A 21,427-nucleotide genomic window follows, 5' to 3' on the forward strand; every position below is an offset into this window, starting at 1 on the left:
CTTACAAGTGTTTTTCTAGAGTTTGACAAGGTTGTCTATCTGGATCCCAACAATGGAGGTGATGTCTCCCTTTTATACATGTTTATGACAGTGGTTGAGAGTTGATAGATTATGGGTGGATTACACGCATAATCCCTTGGAATTCTGATATGAGTTAGTGTTTAGTGTTTACCTATACTTAAGTCAAAGTAATCATGCTTATGACTAATAGACTAATTGACCAAGTCATCTGTTGCGGAAGCGACATGTGGGGCGACCCTGTTCGCCCGATCTCAACATAGTTTGCGGACAGTTGGCGCGAATCAAACCGTAGGAAAATCATGCACAACATATAGAATGTGGATATATCTCTTTTTGCATATATGCTAAAGGTCTACAGAAGACCAGGCTTTTGTTATTCTGCCATTGTAGGTTGTAAGCTACTGCTATATATATATAATGGTAGATTTTTTTTTTTTTTTTTTGGGAATCTATAAATTGAAGATGTCTGATGGTTATGTCTTGTTGAATAGGATGTTATGATATATATATACTGTTATGATATGAGTAATGCTATGTTTACTTAAAATCTTACTAACCATCTTATTATCATTTGTTAAAATTACATATGATACTCGTATTATACGTATGGTATCCGTACTATGCTTTATATTTATGATTTAATTCATATGAATGGATGGAATTTTAATCTCCAGATTATTTGTTAAAATTTCGGGATCTGGAGTTTCCCATGGATGCAGTTAATTGAAATTTGTCAATTACTCAATCACATCACTATATTTTTTATTTTATTTGACCCGTTTTAAACTTTTAATTACTTGATTTCGTTATTTTGTAATTAAGTTACTATTGAATTATATGTATTAATTATACTTGGAGCAATTTTAAAATAACTGTTTATCTTTTATTTTTTATATTTTTTGCATTATATACTTATTTTAGAGTGATGTTATTTAAGGCCCAAAATCAATTAGAAAAATAAATAATTTTTAATTTATCCTAAAATTACCCTTTTAATCTTTTTTAACTTCTCTAATTTCCTAATCTTTTTTAACCTCTTTTCTTTCTTAAAAACTCATGATTAGAAACAGTTATGGAAAAGCCATAAAAACAAATTGGAAATAATATTTCTTTTCATGATTTTATATAAGAAATGCTTATTTCAAATCGAAATTAGGACTCCCACAAAACAATTATAGATCCATTCTAACTTTACTTTAAATCAATAACCACAATATACTCTAATTAAATGGTCAAGTTAAACGAAAATTAGGATATCATTAAAATTCTTTTGAGTTAAAAACTATTAAATGCTATAAGCTCCTACGCACATATTTGCAGCGACTTAGACCCATCAATTAAAGGGAGACGAAATTTTCCCACCCAAGATTTGGCGAAACAACACTTTTCCACACACTGCTCAGATCCGTTGGTAAAATTTATTAACTGACATGATATAATCATTGTTAAGACGAAAATACCCTTTATTATTTGAATCCAAATCCATACCCAACGATTCGATCAGCGATTGCAGTGGAACTGCAGTTGGCCGAGTGCGAATCAATCAGAATCGCACCCAACCTTCTTACAAAAATCAACACACAAAACATCATCACCCTTATCCAAATCAACACACAACAACATCATCCAATTAAAAAAAAAAAAAAATTACAAACTGAAAAAAAAAAAATTTAGTTGGTCAAAATCGCATCGCGGGGTGCGAATCAGTCGAAATTGCACCTAGCCTTCTCACCACAATCTTCTCACACAAATCAATAAACAAAATCTTCTCACATCAATTGGCTGAAGTCACACTCGACCAGGTGCAATTCAGGACGAATCGCACTTGGCCGAGTGCAATTCCAACTGAATTGCATTCGATTGATTTGACGCGGATTTGGTACGATTCCATTTTCACCATCCCTTCTCCAATCCCATCAATTTCCCCAACAAAGCATATTGATTTGGAAAAGCCATCCATAATATGCTCTTGACAAGTAATATATCAAGTCTTGCACACTTAAAAGGTTAGAGATGCACAAGAAGAAGAATAAAAGATAACTAAGACAACTATAATATTTTCAGAAGTTTACCCTCGCAAACGAGAACAAACCATATTAAGGATGAGTAGTAGTTTCTTCAACTTTTAAAATTTTGAACTCATTTAATTTAAAAATTATTTAGCTGGTTACTTTTATTTTATACTTTAATAATATAAAATATATTATACAGATAATCAATTGTTTTTTTTTATCAAAATCTCTTCAAAATTTACCATTTTCCCTAGGAAAACAAATCTTTGAGCCTGAATATGATTAACAAAAGTCTGAGGACAAAAGTAATTTATTAAAATAACAGAACTAGATGTCGCTCCTCGACAGCCATCATATCCCCTATTAAGATTAAGATAACAGCAGAATCTTCTGGGACACAAAACTTCCCCAATAGAAACCACACCTTATGATTCTTCAGCTTCATCAGCTTCAGACCCATATCCATTGACTTCTCTTGGAGTATTTTTATCTCCAGCAGTGCTAGTCTTACAAAGAAGCCTACTAAGGAGGCATACAAAGACAACTTCTACCCTTCATCTTCACCATTTCTCTCTCTCTCTCTTTCTCTTTTTCAGTTTTTTCTTTGTTTTTTTCTTAACTTTGTAAGCTTCTTTGTAAGGATAGACTTATTCTTTTTATCTCTGAACTTATAGAACCAATCCTAGACTGGAACAAAATTTCTAAAAACGTTAGTACTCATGAAGTCCTGATCATACAAGATCCAATTAAAACAAAGAACAACTCAAGAAACACAGTTAAAAGAGGTGTCTCTCCCTTTGAAATAATAATAATCATAATAACTATTGGATATGGTTCATACTTTGCATGGGCTTGAAGTACCCCACACAAACGCAATCCGGGGTCCCACTCCTCAATGAGTGGGCGGCGGTCCTGATCGGTGGTGAGCGGACGGGGGTGAGGGGGCAACAATCTGATGAAAAATGTTTTAAATGGACATTTGCGTTGGTGTTAAATAGCATAAACTGATTCTGATTATAGGTGAGCCGCAAATCTTTTGTATTATCAACTTTTACAAAGTCATATAGAGCATCAATGTAATTTTACCCATTTTATAACTGGGATGGGAAAAGAAAACATTCAAGATGATCCAGAGTACCCAACAAATATTCTCTTAAATGGCTTAGTTGAAAAATGAATTAAACCATTTCCATTAGATGCAACTTACCTTCTTGGTCCAAAGAGATGCACCGAAGTGAAAAAGCAAGCTGAAAACACCAAACTAAGGCCGTGTGGCTGGATGTCTGCCATCACCAAAATGATAACCATAGATGTTAAGTACAGTACTAAAGTACACAAAAAAATTTATCAAACTTCAGGCATGCCATAAAAACTCAAAGAAAAATGATGAGACCATGCAAAATTTGTTCCACTTTTTCAAAATATCTGAAAAAGGAACACAGAGGAGATAATAGTAAAAACAATGGAAAATAAAATAAACATGAATCACCTTAAATTGCATAAACAATAAAGCAACGTTACAAGTGTGAGCCATAGCCTCAAAATTTGCAGGGTTATTTTCTGCAGATGTTGCTTGAACCCAGAGTGATGAAAGCAAAACACTCACTTGATGGCTACTCAGTTGGAAGGAAGTTATCTGTGGGAAATAATTTAGACAGGTAGATGATTAAATAGAATTTCTAAAACACTCTCTTTAAATTAAAATTATTGGATTTGGGGGTTTCATACTGTTTTTCCATCAGTCAGAGCACGCTTAAAGCTATATGACCGACTATGAGAGTGTTTCACATTCACATCTAGTACCCGACTTTCCTCCTGCAGTCCTCCATCCATGAGTTTTTCTTTTTCTTTACCTTCATCCTGAAAGGAGAAACTTCCAATTCTTACTTTCTGTGAAGTAGAGACTGGCAAGATGCTAGAAACAGCTTGTTAAGTATCCTTGCCCTGATCTGACCAAGGGGAGACCAGAGATGGCATTAGCACAATAGAAAATACACTATGCACCCCAACTCGGGTTTTATGATCCGGATGAACCATTGCTAGGAGTAACTGATGAAACAGAGCATTAGGAAAAGCCTGAAACAGAAATCCTCAAAAACAGAGATCCTCAAAAATTATATGTTTCTTAAAACTGAACAGAATATTGCAATTTCAACAAGTACACTTGCCTTCTTGTAATATGATATGTTTGGGATGGAAGAGACAATCTGAGCAGTCCTATGAGCAGCCGAGATTGTTGTTCTAGCAATAAGAGTATTATTTGGAATATTCTCTAGCAAACCAGACATCATATCAAGATTGGGTCTTGCATCGCCAACCTGTTAAGTACAAACGGTTGTGTAACAGTTGCATATATGGCATGCTTGCATAAATATTTTTGACTCACACTTCAAAAAATAAAGAACATAAACAATCACAAACCTTCTTTGAGAGCTGTGAAATGCAATTTTCTAAGGCATATTGAAGATCGGTATTCCATTTAGCCATATCATCCACAGCATTAGATAATTCAGCTGCATTTTGCAGGCATTTTTGTAACTGTTTAATCAAGTCGGTTATTGCACCAATGATAGCAACAGAGGCCTGCAGCTTTGCATTTTGTGTGAGTTGTGTGGCAACGTCAACATTATGAATCTGTACACGAGATTGCTTGGCAACATTCTTATGAACCAAGTGCTTGATCAAGATAGATAGCAACAGGTGGGAGTTTCCTCCTGGAGATTAAACCAAAAAAAAAAAGTTCATATCAATTATATCCACAGAAAAACTAATAAAAAAATAATTGCAGCAAGATGGAGCATTAAGGTTCTTGCTGGAGCATTAAGATTCCATATGTAACCTGATTCCTCCAAAAGCGACTGCAGGTACAATATAACAGAACAGGCAACTCCTGTATCTGATGACCAATGATTTTCTACATCAAAATGATGAAAAAGGGGTTCAACCACACGCCTCACTGTTGTAGTTTCCTTAGCCAACCTGGCTACATTATTCAAGCAAACTTTGGACCAGTAAGAGGGGCTCTTAAAAGTGTCACTGTAAAATTGGCATATAAAGCTAAGTATGTTAACTACATTTGAGAAATCTCCTTATATAAAGAATATATACCCAAGAAGTGAAAAATGATGCCTTACGTTGTTGAATACAAATCAGGATTAGTCACAGGGTTCTGGAGAGAAGAAACCCTCTTACTCATATCTGGAAAAGATGAGCCAGGAGATTCTTCTTTAAGCACCCCTTGAACCCACTGGTCCTGAGATTGATAATGTTACCTCGCTTCCTTACCATCCTCTGGTTTCATTTGAAGATCGAGGTAGTTCTCCAAAGTCACTGAAATAATCTATTTCAGAATGGAAAATTACTTCAAATTAATACGAAAAGCAAACACCGTGCACACTTACTAGTGTACCTCATAGTCCAACTTAAAATATAATAAGCAAAAAAAATGTTTCCCAAAATTCACGTATAAACTAGATGACATTAATTATATATATCATGTAAGTAAAAAACACTAATAAGAACCAACAAGAGGAAAAGCAAACTCACATTGTCAATGTCCATTGAGATCTGTGATTGCTCACCCATGAACCACACCTAAGCATAGGACGCAGGAAAAGATTATTAAAAGAGGCACAACATTAACAAATGAAATCTCTACATTTGAACCAAAAAATAATTAAGTTTGTCAATAGAATATGTTGGAGTTATAAGAAAAGAATTTAATAATTATCTATTCATGTATTAAAGGCCAAATGATAAAATCAATTCAACATCTTCTAAGTCTGATAAAGAGGCCTGTTGACAAGTAGAAGAAGTGACAGACAATGTGGTCCAGAAAGGTAATGCAGAGAACCAGCTTGCTACTAGAAGCAGATTTCATGTTCAATCACAGTCCTCCGCAAGCAGGAAAAAGTGATGCCACACCCACATTCTTAAACAAGGAATGCAAGTCCAAAACCAAAAATTAGTTTTATTCAACAAAAGGTTACCTTGTCTTGTTTTAGTTAGATTTTGATTAAAATTAATTAGGTCTTTGTTATCTCCCATGTAAGAAGGACTAGAAGTGTAGGACTTGGACTACTATGTACCTAACCTTAATAAATCTATACTTTAGCAATCATGTTAAGTCCTCTCATCAAATGCGTTAGAGAAGTTTAGAAGTAAGAAAAGTAAAAGATTACAAAAAAAGTGTACACAACTATAAAATGGTTACGTCATTTCGGAGCAGATAAAAGTACCAAAAACCAATTAAATTACAACAGTCTGCATAAATAAATTTTAAGCATCATAAGAAAGAAGAATTTATAAAAAGAAACTTAAAAGAATTGGTCATAGAGATTAATGTGCATTAAGTCTGATTGTATGTATAGCTAAATGTGCATTTACAAAGCTAGGTAAATAAACTGTACCATGTTAGAGAGAGCTTGCATCCCAGCAGGACCAAACACAGTTGAAACAAGATATTGAAAAATGATCAAACACAGGACCAAAAAGATATATGTGCCATATAGATAGCTCACTTGTATTTAAGAAGAACATTCTGCTGAAGGATCTGAATGTTTGTGTTTTGGGTTTTCTCAATGCATAAAACTTATGGACAATGAAGTTAGAAACCTGCAAAACGATGAAGATAGTCACAATGAATTCTTGTGCCCTTGTTAGCAGACAAAGGTGCAGTGAAGAAAAGTTCACTGCATGGTCATTTGACATCATTTACTTCCCTATTCAAAACCATCATCATTGTTTTCATAAGAGAAGTCATAATTCTAAACCAAGCTCGGGTGAACACCTGGGAACACCATTTAACTACCTTTGAAACTGCTTTCTGCCTCAGTTTTTCAAGCTCTGGCTGAACATCTTTAAGGGCTTTTGAAGTTTTAACCATAAGAACCACTTCAACAAATTTCAGCTTCTTACTTAAGATCTCAAGAGTTCTCATATACTCCTCATTGACCTAAATGAAAATTCCACTGAAAATATGTTAGTATGATGAAGGAAAGGAAAACCAGTAGCTTCCACATTAAATAGGATAACAAAGCAACATTTATGGTGAACAAGGAAATACTTGAGGACATATATGTGTGTGTATCCATGTATAAGGTGAAATTATGGAACTTGACTAATCATGAGTTACGATTTAAGAAATGAACTAAAAGGAACAAGTGAAGTTCAGATCTTTCAATAAATATGATTTAAGCTCTAGGGGCTAGTGCACTTCAAAGAAGAAAGAAGACTAAACAGACCAAAGGAGTATATAAAATATTTTATATCTATAAAAAGAAGAGATGATTATAGAGTTCAAAGGAAGGAGTGTTCAAAATAGAGATGAGCTAAAAAAATCTTTTACAATCTTCAATTGGTTATATTTCAATTTCAGGTCTGCATCCCATCTAAAATCGATAAGCCCTGTACATAGACTTCATGAAAACCCTAAGAACAAGTATTAGCATTGTAAAGCTTTTCCTAACGAATATGGTAACCAGTAAAATTTGTTTTTTTGGTTAAGATACAGTATAATATTTTTTGCTATACAGTAAGGTAATCCATTGATCCATCGCAAGACGTACAAAACAACAGTGGTAAAAAAGTGCCTCCACTCTATAATCTCAATACCCAATTCAGCATCCAACACTACTGGACAAAAGCCCACCACTTTCCAAAGATGAAAAATAAAGAACCCTGAAATATTTTAGTTAAAAAAACCTATAAGATATCAAAAGACAAGCTCTGCCCACAAGAAGGAAATATCTCCTATGATTGCATCCTCCAGAATCCTTTTCCATCCATATTACCCAAAGAGTTGCAAGCACTGACATCGCTATAGAAACTTTAGATTTTCTGCCCCACCAAAGCACAGAAACACTCTCAAATCAGGAATATGCAAGATCGATAACGACCCTCACCAACCTAGCTGCTCTATAGAGATGACATCACAATTTCAGTGAGAAGACACATAATATTATTGATACGCTCCATCACCTTTACACACAAACACACCAATGATGACATAAGTAAAACACGATACATTTCTTTTGTAACTACTATAACTCATGCCCTCCCAAGAAAAAGATATATTAAAATCTATATCGATCAAAAACTGAATCATGACAGGGACTTGCACACATAAACTTCGACCACATACAGAGAGCACCACTAACCTAAGAGACCTTTAGGAAGAAAACATATGAGCAGTTGCAAAATGTTCATTTTATATATTACTTGTTTTTCAACTGTACAACCTAACTAAAATATATACACTCAGCAATTACAAATATACCCTTTACACTATATATTCATAGTTTCCAACACTCCCCCTCAAGCTAGAGCATATATATATACAATAATGCTAGATGTACAAAGAAATCTTACAAAGATTTATGTACAAAGTGATGTGATAAGAAATGAATGGAAGAATAAATATGATGAGTTTGACTTTTTGTGTTCACTCTTCCATTCATTTCTTGCCATATCACTTTGTACATAAATCTTTGTAAGATTTATTTGTACATGTAGTATTACTCATATATCTATCATGTCCAACTTGTTATAAATATAGGTTACCCTTTTACCAACTAGAGACTTCGTGAAGATGTCAGCTAGTTATTCCCCTGTTCTAACATGATTAGTAGAAATTAACTTTTGTTCAAGTTTCTCTCGTACAAAGTGACAATCCACTTCTATATGCTTAGTCCTCTCGTGAAAGACTGGATGGTTTGCTATATGTATGACTGCTTGGTTGTCACACTACAAGTCCATAGTCCCTAGGTCACCAAACCCAATTTCTCTAAGAAGATGTCTTGTCCATATGAGTTCACACGTAACTCGTGTCATAGTCCGATACTCAGACTCTGCGCTTGACCTAGCTACAACCGGTTGCTTCTTACTTTTCCAAGAAATAAGATTTCCTCCAACAAAAACACAAAACCCAGTCACAGACTGTCTATCCACATAGGATCCTGCCCAATCTGCATCTAAAGAACCTTCTACCTTATTATGACCATGATCACTGTAAAGAATCCCACGTCCAAAGGCTCCTTTTAGATACTTCAAAATATGGAGGACCGCATCCCAATGAGATGTCCTAGGAGATGACATAAATTAACTCACCACACTTACTGAAAAAGCAATATTTGGACGGATTACTATAAGGTAGTTTAACTTTCCAACTAACCGTCTGTATCTCTCTGGATCACCAAACATCTCACCATCCTCAGCATTCAATCTCACATTAGGAACCATCGGAGTGTCACAAGGCTTAGCCTCACTTGGACCCATTTCGGTCAACACATCTAACACATACTTGCATTGAGAGAGAAAAATCTCTTTCTTACTCCGAGAAACCTCGACTCCCAGAAAATACCTTAAAATGCCCCAGGCTTTTGTGTGAAATTTGGAAGCCAAAAAGTTTTTCAAACTCTGAATGCCAACATCATCACTGCTAGTGATTACAATGTCATCAACATAAACAACCAAAAGAATAATGTCAGAACTAGATTGCTTATAAAAGACAGAATGATCATAAGCACTCCTATGTAAACCAAACTGAGTCACCACTTCACTAAACCTCCCAAACCATGCCCGTGGAGATTGCTTTAAGCCATATAAAGATTTCCTCAGTTTGCATACCTTTCCTGACTCTCCCTAAGCAACAAACCCCGAAGGTTGCTCCATGTAAACCGCTTCAAGAAGATCACCATGTAAAAATGCATTTTTTACATCAAGTTGGTGAAGAGGCCAACAATATGAAGTTGCAAGAGAGATGAATTGTCGGACAGAGGTTATTTTAGCCACTAGGGAGAATGTCTCAGAATAATCAATACCATACATCTAGGCATAACTCTTAGCAACCAACCGAGCCACAGTCCCATCGAGATTAGCCTTCACTGTGAAAACCCATTTGCACCAAATAGCCTTTTTATTTTCAGGCAACTCCATTAGAACCCATGTATCATTATGTTCTAGAGCCAACATCTCTTCTTCCATAGCTCTTCGCCACCCATCATGAGTAATTGCTTCAGACACAGAGTTGGGAACAGACACGGAGTCTAAGGAGGCAATAAAAGACTTGGAAGATGAAGACAAAGAATAATAGGAAACAAATGAGGAGATAGGATAGGTACAAGAGCGCTTACCTTTACAAAGAGCAACGGGAAGATCATGATCATGGTTAGAGGAAGGAGGAATCGGATCCGAGGGCGAGGCAGTCGATGGTGTTTTCCAAACTGACACGCCTCACACTCAAGGTATGACATTGACCTTACACTAGGACACAACCTTTTCAAAATGGGAAGAGGAGGATGACCAAGGCAACCATGTAATATGGGTAGAGATGAAACACTAGTACACGCAACAGGTTAAGAGACAGGGGTGGAGACATCATTGAGCATATACAGGCCCTCTGATACACAACCCATACCAATAATCCGCCTCGTCCCAAGATCCTGAACTATACAATGAGTAGGAAAAAAGTAAATACCACAATTGAATGCGTTAGTAATTTGACTAACTGATAAAAGATTAAAGAGAAAATGAAAAAGGCACAAGACAGAGGAAAGAGACATAGATTTGTTGAGATGGGCAGTACCACATCCACTAATAGGTGCAGTAGACCCGTTAGCTAAGGTAACCGAAGACAGATTGGGAGAAGGTGTAAATGAGGAAAAAATACCTATATCGCCTGTCATATGGTGGGTAGCACCAGAATCAATGACCAAATTACTACTAGAAGTGGACAAACAGGCTGTAGGATTACCTAACTAGGTTAATGTAGTGATAGTCGATGGGATAGATGACTGGGAGCACGAATTCTGAGTGAGGCGAGCATATTATGCTGCAAAGATAGTAACCTGTGATGGGGTGGGTAAGAGACCATCTTGAGTTGCAACATGAGCAAACTTCTGAGTGTCTTGCATATTCAGGGGCTTGCCATGGAGCTTTCAACAATTATTTTTTACGTGACCCTCAACACCACAGTGAAAGCAAGTGCGAGGGCCATTACCACGATTGTTCCTAGTATCACGACTTATCCCCTTGTTACCTTTGCCATCACCAGACTTCATGCTAGCTAGGGCTGCATGATCAACATTAAAATCCTTAAGGGTTTCTTTGTCCTTAGACACTCCTCGATCTTCCCCCTTACTAACTCTAAGAAGTCGAGCAAAGACATCCGTAACAGAGGGAAGTGTCACCGGTAAGAAGTTATGTACGAGCAATCTCATATTCTGGTCTCAACCTAGCCAGAAAACATTGCACTACCACTTGTTCTTCTTCATCTTCACATCAATAGGGACAGGAAACATAGCCCTTTTTTCTTCAAAGGCTTGTTTTACCTCGGTATAATATTCGAGCAACGTCTTCTCTTGCATATTTGCTCAATAGATCTTCAATAACAATTCATGGGCATGAGACAGGTCTTGTTCACCAGCATACAAGAACTCTAGATACTCCTATAACTCCTTGACGGTATTACAGTGACCAATCACATCATCCACGGACGAATCGAGAGTGTTCTGAATCTGATTGAAGAGCTTATCATCTTCATTAAGCCATTATTTTCGAGTTTTATTATCACTTTCTGTTTCCTCAGGTGGATCCTCGATTAAATGGTTTCCCATATCAATGCTGGCCACATATCGTCGGATAATCCGCTTCCACTGAATATAATTCTTTTTCCCAATAACTTCCGATCAATAATTTTGATGGAGGAAGTGACAATTTCAGTCACCATCTTCTTACTGTCTTCTGCCATAATGTATAGCAAAAAACTCTCAACTCCACAGATTCACAACAACCTCAACACCAAACAACCCAAGCAAACACAACAATGTCCCAATCTCAAACAACCAGAAGGAGGCTAGCCAAAAGAATTCACAACAACTCCAAGCAAACACAAAAGGATTCACAACAACTCCATGCTCACCGCACCAAACAACAACAGAGAAGAGAGAAACCAGAGGAGAGATTACACCCTGCACCAAACAGTAGAGAAGAGTGAAACCAAAGGAGAGATTGCTGGAATGAGCAGAAGAGAGGGACAAGTTAACTGGAACAGAACCAGCATTTGTCGAAAAGGGAGAAACCGAGAACAAAAGTCGCCGGAAAGAGAGGAACAAAGGCCAGATGTTGCAAGAGATAACAGAGGTCGCTGGAAAAAGAGAAACCAAGGCCAAACGTCACCGGAGATAATAGAGGAACAAAGAACAGGTTCAGACGTCGTCGGAAAAAAAGAAACCAAAGGCAGATGTCGCCGAAGAGAGAGAAAAACTAAGGGCAGACGTCGAACAGGTTCAGACGTCGCTAGAAAGAGAGAAGCTAAGGGCAGACGTCGCTGGAGAGAGAGAAACCATGGACAAAGACGTCACCATAGATCGCCGATCCCCGGAAAACATAAACGAAGTGGGTTTAAGGGTTCACGCATCGTCCCGCTCTGATACCATGTTTCAATTTCTATTTTACTTGAATCACTCAACAGTACAACCTAACAAATATATACACACTATAATTACATATATACCCTTGACACTACATATACATAGTTTGCAACAGAAACAAATATAAATATTAAGGACAGGATAGTGCACAAACTTCACGTGGCAAGTACAAGAAGATCATATAGTATGCAGACTCCAAACCAAACTACCAGATAATCAGAAATGTAATCCAGACACTTTATTCCTTTTTATAGATAAGTACTCTCAAATTGCTTAAAAAAATTAACTAGATAGTGCAATCTGTCGCTTCCTGTGTTACTCATTTAACAATTTAATTTTATACTAACATCTAAATCACTTTGTTCTGCAAATACTCAGACACTACAAGCAAAATTTCATCTCTAAGGAACAAGAGAACCTTGATTTAACAAACATCAGAGATTATCTCTATCATACATCAAGGTATCACAATTTTCCAAAGAGTGTTTTCAACACAATAATCATAATGACAAAAGCCAAGAAGCAGTATGAACTCATAGATCTAATCTATGTAGCCTATTGTACAAACTTACACCATGTCAACTCAAGGACTGCAAAAAATAGCAACAGCAATAAACATCTTCACAATAAAATACCTAGTAGTCTGAACAAAAATACAAAACAGTTTAAACCTCTTCTCTTACCGTTAAAAGCACTCTCCATGACCTATCCCACAAACTTTTTCCTAAGAATCTTCTAAGCAATAATCTCTAAAAAGGAAAGAAAATTTATTTCTTTTCCAGGTTTACAAATTAAATTCAGTCAGCATCACTACATGATGGAAAGAGAGTGACACTTTTGGTCACCAACAAAGGCTTCCAAAGGTGACCCTCTCAAGTTTCCAGCTATTTCCAAGATTTTAGCACCTCAATCAACTCACCCAGAGAACTTACAATCACCCACCATTTATTTCTTTATTTTAAGTTACTTTACCAACTAATTTTACACAAACATTCAAGAAAACTTGAGAATAGTCAAATTCTCTGAAACACAGACCACACCTTAAACAAATCAATGAACAAAGTATAAGGGTGTGACAGAAGTAGGAAATGGCTGTATTTAGTCAAGCGGTCCACTACAACCAGTATGGTGTCAAACCCCTTGGTTCTTGGGAGGCCTCCGATGAAATCCATCGTCAAATCATCAAATGCCTGAACAGGAATTGGAAGTGGCTGAAGTAGCCCTGCAGGCTTCAAAGCTGAGTGTTTATTAACCTGGCAAATGGTGCATTTTTTGACAAAGTCCTGGACATCCGTCTTCATTCCTGCCCAATAAGCCACATTGGACACCCGTTTGTATGTCCGAAAAAATCCCGAATGGCCTCCTGACGGACTAGAATGGAATTCATTAAGTAGCTTCTAAACAAACCGAGAACCTTTAGGTAGTACTAACCTGTCTTTGTACATGAGACACCCATGGTGGATTCTATAATGTGGTCGGCTGTTAGAGTCCAAAACCAACGCTTGAATCAACTGCCGTAGCTTGGGGTCCTAGTGGGCTTCGTTGGCTAAGTCCTCATACTCCGAAAACTGAATCTTTGATAAGGAAGATAATTCTGGGTTCTTGTCTCGCCGGGATGGTGCATCCGCTACCTTATTTGTGGTGCCCGGCAAATACTGAATGTCAAAAGAATACCCCATCAACTTGGACAACCATTTCTGCTGCTCTGGTGTTTTAATCCGTTGATCCTTGAGGAATTGAAGGCGTCTCTGGTCCGTTCGAATGATAAACTTTCTGCCCAATAAATACGGACTCCATTTGTGTACAACGAAAACAACAGCCATTAGTTCTCTTTCATAGACTGATTTTTGTTTAGCTTGGAGGGAAAATGCTTTACTTAGGTACGCTATGGGTCGTTTGTGTTGCACCAGCACAGCTCTCATTCCTTGGCCTGAAGCATCTGTCTGGATCTCAAATGGAAAGCTGAAATCAGGGGCCGCCAGCACTGGAACTGAGGTCATAGCCTCCTTTAAGGCATGAAAGGCCTGCTGAGCCTCTTGATCCCAATTAAAACAATTTTTCTTCAAAAGCCGTGTGAGTGGTTGGGCTATGCTGCCATATCCTTTAACAAACCTACGATAATACCCTGTTAATCCCAAGAACCCGCGGAGGCTTTTCACATTGGTGGGTGCGGGCCAGGAAACCATAGCGGCAATTTTTTGGGGGTCAGCCTCCACCCCGTGTGCTGAAATTAAGTGCCCAAGGTATTCCAGTCTAAGCTGTCCGAATGAGCATTTTTTCCAATTCACAACCAGGTCGTGGTCATCCAAGATTTGAAGGACTTGTCGAAGGTGTTGAAGGTGGGCTTCCAGGTCACTACTGTATATCAGGATATCATCAAAGAAAACCAATATGAACTTACGCAAAACCTGTTTGAAGATGCTGTTCATAAGTGACTGAAATGTTGAAGGAGCGTTGGTCAATCCGAATGGCATCACCAAGAACTCGTAATGGCCCACATGTGTTCGGAAAGCTATTTTGGGGATGTCTTCGTCCTTGATCAGAATTTGATGGTACCCGGAGCAGAGATCCAGTTTAGAGAAGATGGTTGCACCTGCCAGTTCGTCCAACAGTTCCTCGATGGTCGGGATGGGAAATTTGTCGAGGACTGTTATCTCGTTGAAGGCCATGTAATCTACACAAAACCTCCAACTTCCATCTTTTTTCTTGACTAACAACACCGGGCTGGCAAATGGACTGGTACTTGGTTGGATGATATGGGCTGCTAACATTTCCTCCACTAATTTTTGATTTCGTTTTTCTGGAAATAGGGGTACCTATAGGGTCTAATGTTGGGTGTATAGGCTCCTTCCTTAAGGTTTATGGCATGGTCATGGGAACGGTGTGGGGGAAGTTTAGAGGGCTGGTCGAAGAGATGCCGATACTCATCCAAAACTACCTGAACTTGAGGACTGATGTCTTCGTCTATGTGGCTTGGCTTTTCTTCGATTGCACAACATTCTACTAGAATCCCTCCCCCGGTGCTGTTGATGGACCGTAACATAGACTTCAGGGATACACCGGACTTTACCAGAGACGGATCCCCTTGTAAACTGACCCTCACCCCTTCCACTTCAAACCTCATAGTCAATTTCTTCCAATTGGCACACACGTCCCCCAAGGAACTCAACCATGTAATACCCAAAATCACATCGGCACCCCCCAATTGGAAAGGAAAGAAATCCTGTCTAATCTGAACTCCTTGCACGATCAGATGGATCTGTCGGCACACCCCTTCCCCTTTTACTGTTACTCCATTCCCTATCATCACCCCAAATCTCTTCCCTTTTTCCACTGTCAGTCCCAACCTCTCTACAAGTTCCTGTGAAATAAAGTTGTGGGATGCCCCACTATCGACCAACACCACAACCTCAGTATTACCAATCTGCCCTTTTACTTTCAAAGTGTGATCAGATGTGATGCCCACGATGGAGTTAATGGACAGCGCTAAATCGACACCATCTGGGTTAGGAATGTCGTCGTTTTCCGGTGGGTTTTCAGCTTTCTCATCACTGTCATCCTCCAAGGCTAATAGGATCTGCAGGGACTTACTACGACAGCGGTGATTAGGGCCAAATTTCTCGTCACATTTAAAGCAAAGGCCCTTTTCACATTTACTCTGGATCTCAGCCTCCGTCAGCCGCCGGAAACTGCCGCCTGATCCCCCTCGGAAGTTCGTCGTTCCTATTTCTCGAGCTCTTTCGCGTCTATCTGGTGCACGAGAATCGCGAGATGACGCGATCTGACTTGCTTCAGGTGGTTTTGTTGAGTTGGGCCACCAGGCGGGTCAGGTCGGGTCGGATCCGGGTGGGAGACTAACTTGGGTGAGTTGGGCCACCATGTCTGACGAGTTGGGTCTAGGCTGTTGGACACCCTTGAATAATTTTCCCTGGAGCCTTGGGCCCTAAATGTTTTGGGCCTCCATTTTTCCATTACCCAATTTTTTTCCTCCACCCTATGGGCCTGTTCAATGACTTCTTGAAGGGAGTTGGGCCTCAACACTCTCAACTCAGCTCTAATTTCTTCGCTAAGCCCATTTATGAAAACCCCCATTAACAATTCCTCTCCCAAATCTTTCAACGGAGCTGTAAGGGCTTCGAAATCTTCCCTATATTCAGTCACGGTGGAAATTTGTTTCAGCGCCACCAGTGCCTCATGTGCAGACCCTTGGAACGACGGTCTGAATCTTGCGATTAGAGCAGCCTTGAGCTCTTCCCATGTCTTGAAAGGATCTCTTCCTTCTACCCACTGATACCAGTTTAGCGCCCTGCCCTCCATGCAAACAGCCGCTACCTCCACCATCTCCGATGGTCCATATTTGTTAATAGCGAAGTATCGGTCGGCACGAAAAGTCCATCCAAAAGGGTCCTCCCCACTGAAGATTGGAAGCTCCAGCTTACGGGTTTTTCTTTCCCCTTTTCCACTGTCCCCTACTGTGTCTTGTTCGTGTTCACGGCCATCACCTGAATCTGTATTCCCGGACGATGACTGGTGCTTCTCTTTTTCATGATAACGTTTCTCCTCCCTCTCGTCTCTCAAACTCAACAATTCTCTCATCTCAGTCAAGTATTCCTTAAGACTCCCCACATCAGTTTTGATTGAACTCATATCTTCTTGAACTGATTTCATCTCTTTTTCCATATTATCCATCCTATTATCCATTTTTGATTTGACCATTCCCCAGCGTTAAATCTGATGGCAACTTGGCTCTGATACCAATCTGATGGAACTCCCTGCAAATAGAACCACAGCCACGCACAAACAGCACACAAACACAGGAATTGCACAAGTGAAAGAACTGGAAATTGATATTAATGGAAACTAAGATAGAGCAACCAGCCAAATGACAAAGAAATGGAAATAACAAGCAGAATCCCAGCAATTCGAGGAGCTGGGGACCTCCCTAACCAGCCAATGAATAATATTCTAGATATCTTCCCTCCTTACTTTCGTCTTCTTAAATAATCAACTCTTCAACCAACTGACAGCAAGGTGTCCCTTTCCATAACAAACTTCCCCTGTACGTGTCCCTTATCACAACAGATTTCCCATGCCTAATCACCCTCCTTGCACACATCATCATTCTCTACTTGACTCACACTTATTGTACCCTTGCCCCTCTTCCTTCCCCTGCCCTTGGACTCATAGACCTTACGTATGGGGGGTCTAACATATATAAGGGCTTTGTATGTACTGTGAATATAAAGATAAAGACACTAAATTAATAACAAGATGCAATAAGTACAAATTATTAACAAGCCACCTACAGCGCTCAATGAAAAGGGTCCTACTTAAAGATTAATACACCAAGAATGTTGTGTGTTATAATAGCCTAATCATATATTATATATTTTTAAACCATACAGGTAGTGTGTGGTAGTCATGTAAATTGGTAAGAATGTAAAAATTGCAAATCAGATTTAATAAGTTTACTTATTGGAGGTAATTATCAGGTAGAGGGGCAGTAACATCCATACAAGTAATCTACTAGGTTGGAAGAGTGGATGTAACTATTTATAGTGGTTTCAGATAGTTTTCAAGGATTAATTTAGTAAACAACTCATCTTATTCCATTATGCTCCACTCCCTTTATGATGAAAACAAACAGCTATACTCATTTTCATACAGCATTACATCCATAAGCAGAGTTCACTTAGACAAGAGACAGAAGCAAGAGCTCTTTAACTTGACATAAGTAGTCTAAGAAAAATGAAACCTGAAGATATGTAAAATAGGCGACCTCTTTCATATATCAAACTTGGATCCAAGAAGAAACTGAATTCGGCTAAAGTTCTGAACCAAATAATTATTGCTCACCTCAATTAGAATCAAAAACTGAAAATACAACGGATGAACAATTAAAAGTAATGCTGTGAACTTCAGTACATTGATAGAGTGAGTTGCAATTCTATTATAGATCAATCAGAGCAACTAAATCAACAATTTTTCCTTCCTACTACACACTGCTACAAATTTGCTAAAGAACACCATAACCTGAAAACCAAATTATTACATCAACATCCACTACTATTTACTTCTAGCTAAGATAACCACACACTGCTTTTCTTCTTCTTTATTATAACCCAGAAATGCTCAACAAACTTCAATTCAAAACTTGTGCCCCATTCAAACCCTACATTCTAAGAAAAGCATATAATCGCAGAAACAATGCATTATAATCTAATTCTAATTGATTTATTTGCTAGATCAACAAATTTTATTTTTGAACATATAAACAGTAATAAAAGCTACAAATTCTACTAAACATATTCCAGCTATCAATTAAACAATAACATAAACAAAATTTCTACTGGTTTATACAACACAATTCATCCATTCAAATTAAAACCATGAAATAAAAATAAAAAGAAAATAATTATCTCAACCAAATTAGGGTCAAGTGAAGCTATGGTTTGAGTATTGCCTCCTTGATTCATCATCTCATTAACATCCTAATTTTAGTTCATTGTAAAAAAAATTATATAACAAAGCCAAAACCCTAAATACGAAACTGAACAACTCTTAACCTTCCAAAATAAAACTAAAAAACCCAAAGATCTTGGGATCAAAAAACCCAAAGATCAGAAAGAGCGGTTGGAGGCTGCGGAGAAAGTTTGAAAGAGTGCAGAGAAAACAGAGGAAAAACATGGTTTACTAATAAATAAAAGTAAAGAACGAATTCTTTTCTATCAAATTATTTAGTTGAAGAATTATTTCGTTTTTTATTTTTATTAATTAATAGAATTATTCTGTTATATTGTGAGTGCATTAACTTACCCACTTGCATCTTCCTCAATTCTTAACTTACCCACTTGCATCTTATTCAAAAGTCAAGTCCCCCACAAATGCGCCTAAATCAAACACATTTTTCTGGGCATCACCAAAAGAACGCCCTACATACAATAAAATTTTCAAATTTAAAATCCCAACAAAAGTAAACTATCCAATTTCTCAATAAAGGTAAAGCAAATAACACTTGACAAATAGAAATTACCACCACAACATTCGCCATCTTCAGATGCGCACAACAGCTTCACTTGCACAAATTTTAAAAAAAATTCAAAAGAACTTCAAAATTAAGTGAAAAAAAAAAAAAAAAACCGTATAATAAAATTGGATGTTCGTTTAATTGCTTGTTTACCCAGAATCGGCGTTCAAAATCTGTCCATTGCTTGGAATGTTGTGGATATTGCAGCGAAGGCGAAGCTGTGTAGTACCAGAATTGTAAAAAACCCAAAGATCTTGGGATAAAAAATTCCAAAGATCAGAAAGAGCCGTTGTAGATCTTGGGATCGAAAGAGCCGTTTGAGGAGAAAGTTTGAAAACTGCAGAGAAAACAGAGGAAAAACACGGTTTACTAATAGATAAAAAGTAAAGAATGAATTCTTTCTATCAATTTATTTAGTTGAAGAATTATTCTGTTTTTATTTTTATTAATTAATAGAATTATTCTGGTATTTTGTGACTTGTGAGTGCATTAAATGGTCATGTGCAGAGTCAAGTTGTACAAATAAAATAAAATAGAATTATTCTGTTATATTGTATTAATACTAGTAGACATTTCTACAAACACATAGTTAAAAAGACTAAGGATATAAAGTTCTCTCACATTTCTTTAAACATAATAAATAAATAACAAAAGCTTGTTTTCATTCAGAGAACATACCCACTCCTTCTTAACGTTTCCCATATAAGTATTAAACTTTTGCATTTTTTTTTTAAGAAAGTATAAGTATGCCAAACTGGTGATGGTACACTGTGGAATATTGGCAATGGTTTGATTTAAGGTGATTTCTGAAGCCCAAATTAGGCCCAGTCCAAAAATATATGGGCAGCCCAATGTCAACCCAAGCTCAGAAATATTATTTTTATTTATTTGTTCGTCTCTTATGCCACAAGCATATAAAATTAAATACTTTAGAGTGATCATATTTATGTGAAGATGACATGAATTTTTTGGAGGACTTATTAAATAATCATATGATTTTGGTCATTAATATTATAATTACATTATTTTTGTGTGGATATTTAGTCCCTCATATTTTATCTTTCAAAAGTTTACCCCATAAAAATGTTTTGACACATGGCATGTTTTTATAAACTCCATTTACTTCTAAATATACTATTTTATTTATATTTTTAATATTTTTTATGATTCTTGTTTTGAATGTATCATTTAATCTAATTCTCAAGTAGGGGGATTAAAAGATATTCAAACATGAAATTCGTTCACATGAATATTGCTTTCAAGATTCAAAAAATAATAGTATAAGGATTTGAACACATCAAACTAACTTGTAAATTTTAGAAAAGTACAAAAGAATAAAAAAGTAAAGAAAAATTAACAAAACAACTTACAAATCATAAATTTCATCTCCATTTCACTTACATGATCTTAATCAAACTCTTTCGATAATATAAATTACATCTTCATTGTTTGAAAATAAAATTAGGGTTAATTGAATTAAGGTTTATGATTGAAAGAGAAAATAAAACTTTTAAATACGTATAACTCCTTTACGTGTTTTTAAATTTTAAGTAATTTTAAAAATAAAATTGTAATTAAAAATTTAACAATAATTGGGATCAAATGAGACAAAATATGGGAGGCTAATAGTACTCTGAAATAATTCTTTTATCACAGATCTAGTTTCAAAATTATTCATATCTTGTGTCAAGACATTCTAATCACATAAAAAAAAAGGCTAAACAAATTATCCATGATTTATTATTATTATTATTATTATTATTTTAGCTTTGGGGAAAATGAAAATAATAAAACTGAAAAATTACAATTCCCACGTGTAAAATGGAGTACTTATCCTTAATCACACACGATATGAAGTGAACCAAAATTACACAATGTTACAGAATTTGAATTTCTTCTCCCAAAGAAAACGCTAATGGGAACAAGAACAACATACA

General features: G+C 36.9%; 1 protein-coding gene across 3 annotated transcripts; it reads right to left on the reverse strand.

Moving 5' to 3' along the window:
• Positions 1–2,957: 2,957 nt before the first annotated feature.
• LOC116120132 lies at positions 2,958–19,298 on the reverse strand. Of its 3 annotated transcripts, none has more exons than XM_031406069.1 (11): positions 19,280–19,298; positions 6,844–6,987; positions 6,554–6,647; positions 5,580–5,627; positions 5,168–5,363; positions 4,873–5,069; positions 4,455–4,747; positions 4,202–4,351; positions 3,762–3,982; positions 3,523–3,669; positions 2,958–3,316 (listed from the first exon to the last, which is right to left on the reverse strand). In XM_031406069.1, exons 5-9 carry the CDS (start codon positions 5,227–5,229, stop codon positions 3,917–3,919), a joined length of 768 nt encoding a protein of 255 aa, XP_031261929.1. In that variant the 5' UTR covers positions 5,230–5,363; positions 5,580–5,627; positions 6,554–6,647; positions 6,844–6,987; positions 19,280–19,298; the 3' UTR covers positions 2,958–3,316; positions 3,523–3,669; positions 3,762–3,916. The 3 variants fall into 3 exon arrangements, with proteins under 3 accessions (XP_031261929.1, XP_031261930.1, XP_031261928.1); XM_031406070.1 differs by having other exon boundaries at positions 5,171–5,373; XM_031406068.1 differs by having other exon boundaries at positions 5,168–5,373.
• Between the last annotated feature and the right edge of the window lie 2,129 nt (positions 19,299–21,427).

The sequence above is a fragment of the Pistacia vera genome, unplaced genomic scaffold (genome assembly GCF_008641045.1).
Source record: "Pistacia vera cultivar Batoury unplaced genomic scaffold, PisVer_v2 Contig926, whole genome shotgun sequence".
Lineage (NCBI taxonomy): Eukaryota > Viridiplantae > Streptophyta > Magnoliopsida > Sapindales > Anacardiaceae > Pistacia > Pistacia vera.

What these genes read in the sequence shown, in the direction of transcription:
- LOC116120132 (XM_031406069.1), bottom strand. Translation starts at nt 5,229, where the DNA reads ATGAGTAAGAGGGTTTCTTCTCTCCAGAACCCTGTGACTAATCCTGAT. An exon ending in GTCGCTTTTGGAGGAATCAG is followed by an intron (nt 4,748 to 4,872) that starts GTTACATATGGA and finishes TTTAATCTCCAG; the next exon opens with GAGGAAACTCCCACCTGTTG. An exon ending in TTTCACAGCTCTCAAAGAAG is followed by an intron (nt 4,352 to 4,454) that starts GTTTGTGATTGT and finishes TGTACTTAACAG; the next exon opens with GTTGGCGATGCAAGACCCAA.